The sequence below is a fragment of the Chrysochloris asiatica genome, unplaced genomic scaffold (genome assembly GCF_000296735.1).
Source record: "Chrysochloris asiatica unplaced genomic scaffold, ChrAsi1.0 scaffold00038, whole genome shotgun sequence".
Taxonomy (NCBI): domain Eukaryota; kingdom Metazoa; phylum Chordata; class Mammalia; order Afrosoricida; family Chrysochloridae; genus Chrysochloris; species Chrysochloris asiatica.
The window spans coordinates 13902410-13908423 of record NW_006408556.1 but is presented as its reverse complement, the minus strand read 5'-3'; the positions used below and the strand labels follow the sequence as shown (position 1 = coordinate 13908423).

General features: G+C 45.0%; 1 protein-coding gene across 1 annotated transcript in view; it reads left to right on the top strand.

Moving 5' to 3' along the window:
* Positions 1-240: 240 nt before the first annotated feature.
* PRPH2 (peripherin 2 (retinal degeneration, slow)) overlaps positions 241-6014 on the top strand; it is a 16892-nt gene continuing 11118 nt past the window's right edge. The window contains exon 1 of the mRNA XM_006860595.1: positions 241-821. Coding sequence (XP_006860657.1) covers positions 241-821 — 581 coding nt within the window. The remainder of the gene's footprint in view (positions 822-6014) is intronic.

The following is a 6014-nucleotide window of genomic DNA, read 5'->3' as shown; positions in this document are numbered from 1 at the left end:
CCCTTGCTGGCTGGGAAACAGCTGCGCAGACGACAGTGAGGACCAGCCCCTGCAGGAACTGTGACTCCGAGGATCCTGCCACAATGCTCAGGTTAATGGGGATCTCAGGTTAGGGTGGGCTCAACATGGACAGTCCCCAGAGCAACTCTCTGCAGCTGCCTGCACTGTTCCCAAGGACCTGAGGCATCAGCCCTTGTGTGAGCTTGGTGGAGGGAGGCTGCCAGGACTGCACCTATAAGCATGGCGCTGCTGAAAGTCAAATTTGACCAGAAGAAGCGAGTCAGGTTGGCCCAAGGGCTCTGGCTCATGAATTGGCTTTCTGTGTTGACTGGTATCATCGTTTTCAGTCTAGGGCTCTTCCTAAAGATTGAACTCCGGAAGAGGAGTGATGTGATGAGTAATTCAGAGAGCCATTTTGTGCCCAACTCCTTGATAGGTGTGGGGGTGTTGTCCTGTGTCTTCAACTCTCTGGCTGGCAAGATCTGCTACGATGCCGTGGACCCTACCAAGTATGCCAAGTGGAAGCCTTGGCTGAAGTCCTTCCTAATTGCCTGTGTCCTCTTCAACATAACCCTCTTCTTTGTGTCCCTCTGCTGCTTTCTGCTGCGGGGTTCGCTGGAGAGCACACTGACCCATGGGCTCAAGAATGGCATGAAATACTATCGGGACACAGATACCCCCGGCAGGTGCTTCATGAAGAAGACAATTGACATGCTGCAGATCGAGTTCAAATGCTGTGGCAATAATGGCTTTCGGGACTGGTTTGAGATTCAGTGGGTCAGCAATCGCTACCTGGACTTTTCCGCCAAAGAAGTTAAAGAGTGAGTAAACTTTAGTCCTAGGGTCAGAGTTGTATGGGAACACAGAGGTCCAGGCCTCTGGCCCACCTCTGTCCAGGGCCTTTTCCTCCTTGTTAGGTTCTGTGTGCACTATTTACTACCACATATGTGAGGGTGTATTCTGTTGAACAAAGATTCTGCCATATAATGGTTAAGCGCCTGGCTGCTAACCAAAAGGTAGATGGTTTGAATCCATCAACCAGTCCTTGAGCGAAAAGACCTGACGATCTGATGTTGTACAGATTGCAGCCTAGGAAACTCTATGGGGCAATTCTGTGCTACCCTGCAAATTTGCTATGAGTTGGAATCAACTTGATGGCATACAGCAATAAAATTAGGTGAACCATATGAAATCACCAATATTCTACTTACACAAATTCTATCTATTTGACCTACAAAAATGGCAACTGCCTACGCTAAGATCTAATGAGTAGGGTGGCAGGATGGTAGTAAATTATATAAATTGCTTACATAGGCATCCCCAGGGAGGAAGAGTGGTAAGAAACATATGTCTGTGTCATTAAGTAGGGATGGGATTATCCAAGGTCACATACAATGAGACATGATTGAGCTCCATGTCTTGTTCACTCAGAGTAGGTGGATTCAGTCCTAGAAGCTTTCCTTTCCCAATTAATGCCCTTGTTTTTCAATCTTTCGACTCTGAACACCCACTCGCAAGATGTTTGTTCCTGCATAAGGTGGGGAGAGCAGAGAACAGGGATAATCTGGAGATTTGAGCTGTGGTTGTTAATCAGCTCTATGACCTTGGGCAAGTCCCTCTGGGCCTTCCTACTTGTTGTTGTCTTTGTGCCCTAGAGTCTATTCCAACTCATAATGATCCTATAGGACAGAGTAGAGCCCGTAGGATTTCCCATGCTGTGGCACTGTAGGACAAGCACTGGACTGCTAACAGCAAGGTTGGTGGTGCAAACCCACCAGTTGCTTCTTGGAAACTCTATACAGGGTTACTATGAATCAGAACTGACTCAAGGTCACTTAACAACACCACCATGATTTAAGAAGTAAGTACCAGTAGGTATTTAATGAGAACCTACTATACATTCTAAGGAGCTCTGGTAGCGTAGTGGTTATGAATCGGGCTGTGAACCTCAGGGTCAGCAGTTCGAAACTATCAGCTGTTCCTCAGGAGAAAGATGAGGCTTTCTGCTCCCATAAAGATTTACAGCCTCGGAAACTCTGTACAGGGTCGCTATGTGTCAGAACTGACTCCACGGCACATTACAACAACAACAACTATACATTCTGAACAGGGTTAGAATGTGACTTACGAAATCATCTGTTCCATTGTAGGGCAGCACAACTGTCTCCAAAGTGTTCAAGGCATATGAAAAAGTAAATCCTGAGACAGAATGTAAGGAGGTGTTCTTGAAAAAGGAGAAGCTCATATTCCTGGTTAGAGATAAAAGCCAGTTCTCCCTTACCTCTTCTCTCTGTCCACCTCTACCTATGCCTGGCACGTCAATGGTTCATTCCAGAGTATTTTTGCCTCTGGTGAAGCTGGCTAGGGAGACTTGAACTGAGGACCTTGGGCACCACCAGCAGGGCATGTTGAAGCCCAGACAATCATGAATGAACCCCAGGTGGTTAGCTTAGTTGTACTCCAAATGGAAGGGAATTCAGATTCTAGGTCACTACTTGCGGTTTTGTTTTTACTTTGTGGATGGGGATTACTGCTCCAAATCTCTATTTGATGAGAGGATTGTAAACCACTCTATCCTTCTGAGATGATGCATCTTCAGGGACAGCTTGAGGTGGCCTGCCTCCCCTTGCTCCATCAGGGATGAGCAGAATTCCTGGGGTGGGAGTCAGAGGCCAATGGTAGAATCAGACTTTGTGAACAGAAGAAACTGGGCCTTACATCTTTTCCTCTGCCATCTTCTTATTGTCTTCTGTGGACAGTCAGTCCTTGGAAGAATAAAATTTCCCTGAAATCCTCAAATCCCCTTTAGTGCCAGTGCTAAGAAGTTTTCCAGGTTGCTCTGCTCCAATGGTCAGCTTATCTAGATTTGCTGATAAGACTGCCTCAGTGTTCCAAACCAACTTGTCGGTGTGAAATGGTCTAAACTCCACTGACTTGTAAAAAACATTCCTCTATGGGGACAACAGGAAGAGATAAAAACAGGATAGAGAATTCAAGACAGATTCTCATCCACAACTGATGAATTGCTTTGATTTTCTACATTTCAGTGTAGTCTTGCTAACATTCTTATATAGTAAAATTGTATAGTTAAAATACAATTGAGTGCTTCATCTTTTAATGATATAACATTTGCTTAAAGTTGAAATTCATCTTATTTAATATCCACCACCATCAAGTCGATTCTGACTCATAGTAACCCTCTCAGGCAGCGTAGAACTGCTCTGTAAGGTTTCCAAGACTGTTTATCTTTATGGAAGAAGACAGTCTCATCTTTTTCCCGAGGACTTGAACTACTGGCCCTGTGGTTAGCAGTTGGATGCTTAACCCACTGTGCCACCATGGCCTCTTATCATATTTAATGATTGCATAATATTCTAAGAAGGTCTAGTGATACTGTGGTTAAACACTTGTCTGCTAACCGGGAGATTGGAGGTTCAAACTCACCAAACAGATATGTGGGAGAAAAGACCTGAAGATCTGTTCCCATAAAAATTATAGCCTAGGAGCTCTGGTAGTGTAGTGGTTACGAATTGGGCTGCAAACCGCAAGGTCAGCAGTTCGAAACTACCAGCTGCTCCATGGGAGAAAGATGAGGCTTTCTGCTCCCATAAAGATTTACAGCCTGGGAAACCCTGTACAGGGTCTCTATGAGTCGGATCCGACTCCATGGCACATAACAACAACAACAACAACAAAATGGGGCAGTTTTACTTTGCCTTATAAGGAGTCCTGCTGTCATGATGTAGGATAAGTACTGGACCATGTGGACCACAGGGTCAGCAGTTCAAACTCACCAGCTGCTCCTCAGAAACCCTATACATGGTCACTACGAGTTGGAACCAACTCGATGGCACTTAACAAAAACCTAAGGTGACTAGGAGTCTTAGTGGCACTGTGGGCTAGGTGTTGGGCTGCTAAACCCAAGGTCAGTGGTTCAAACCCACCAACTACTCCTTGGGAGAAAGATGAGACTTCTCCCACAAAGATTTACAGTCCCAGAGACCATATGGAACAGTTTGACTCGATCCTATAGGGTTGTTATGAATCAGAACAGACTTGATGGCATTGGCTGTTTGGTTTTGGGGATAGGGTCGCTAGGCGTTAGAATAGACTGTTGGTACAAAACAATAATATTTCACTGAATGGCTATTTCAGTATACACTTAGCCCTGCCCCTTAGATAGCCAGTAAGGTTGTTCTTATGTACTTCCATTATAAATAACACTGGAGTTGACAGCTTTCTGTCTGTTGCTGTCTGTCTTTCTTACCCGCCCCACTCTATTATTTCCCTAAGCTACATTTCCAGGAAGAAAATGTATGCTCAGGTCAACTCTTCACAAAATGCAATATGTAGAGCTAAAAGACCATTCTCCTTTTCCAAACCTCCAGGGCCCTCTCTGCTTGCTGGTGTCCTCTATGCTGCCAAGGGCTCCAGTTGATAGGGCTGCTCTGGGGTCACCTTGCAAAGACAGGATCGGTTGTCATTTCCAAAAACTTCTAAGTGACTAGTTTGTGGAGTCTCCTGGATGTCCAAGAGGGAAGTGGGGTCCCTGAGGAGTTAGTGGGCTTTTCTTGAGGGGCAGCACTTGGGAACAGTACCCAGAGCAGTCCATTTCGGTTTGCAGAAACAATGAACAAATGAATGAGTCAGGAATGGGTGTGAGAATGTGGCCTGGAGCTTTACCACCCCCACCCCCCACCAGGGACACTGGATCTTTGTTTTTTTCTCATCACATTTTAACTGCTAAATTTATAAGTATTAATAGGTCAGGGGATACAATCAAGATGGTGGATCGGGTAGACGTGCTGTGAGGAGTTCCATCAGCAACAACACAGAATACCGGGCCAACCAGTCTCAGGGATGGTCCCAGAACAATGAACCACATATAAAGGAATATTTAGAAGATTGGAAGGCTTACAGCTAGGGGAATTTGTAGCAGAATCAAGAAATCCATTGCTTTATAATTCAAGACACTCAGCGATTCCCGGAGCCGCCATCTTGGGAGAGACCAAGCGGGGGAAGGATCAGAACAGCCACGAATACCTGACAGAACCTCGGAGATACAGATGTGGACATTCATTTTTTGGTATCTGTTCATTGGTCTCTCGCTGTCTGCACACCTCCACTCTGGTGACTTGAGGGGATGCCTGAGTGAATGGACACCCCACCCCACCCCTGGAGGGTTCTACTACGCATGCGCACAGATCTCCTAGAAATTTAAAGTGACAGTTTCCACTTAAAACCAAACAGCCACCACTCGTCTGTCAGTTTGTTGTACTGTGGTGGATTGTGAGTTGCTGTGATTCTGAAAGCTATGCCACTGGTATTTTAAATACCAGCAGGGTCACCCATGGTGTACAGGTTTCAGATGAGCTTCCAGACAAAGACAGACTTCCAAATCTTTAGTAACTGAAAACCTTATGAATAGCAGAAAAACACTGTCAGATATAGTGAGGAAAATGAGCTCCTCAGGTTGAAAGGCACTCAAAATGCGACTGGGGAAGAGCTGCCTCCTCAAAGTAGAGGTGACCATGATGATGCGAATGGAGTAAAGCTCATAGGAGAAAAGCCCGCAGGACTTTCATTTGCTGATGGGGCACGACTCAAAATGAAGAGAAACGGCTGTAAACATCCATTGAAAATCGGAACATGGAATGTACAAAGTATGAATCTCAGAAAATTGGAAGTTGTCAAAAATGAAATGGAATGCATAAACATCGATATCTTAGGCATTGGTGAGCTGAAATGGACTGGTATCAGCCATTTTGAATCTGACAACCACAAGGTTTACTATGCCGGGAATGACAAATTGAAGAGGGAATGGTGTTGCATTCATCATCAAAAAGAACATAACCAGATCAGTCATGAGGTACAACGCTGTCTGTGATAGGATAATATCCATGCGCCTACAGGGAAGGCCAGTTAATACCACTATTATTCAAATTTATGCACTAAACACTAAAGCCAGTGAAGATGAAATAGAAGAATTCTACCAACTTCTTCAATCTGAAATC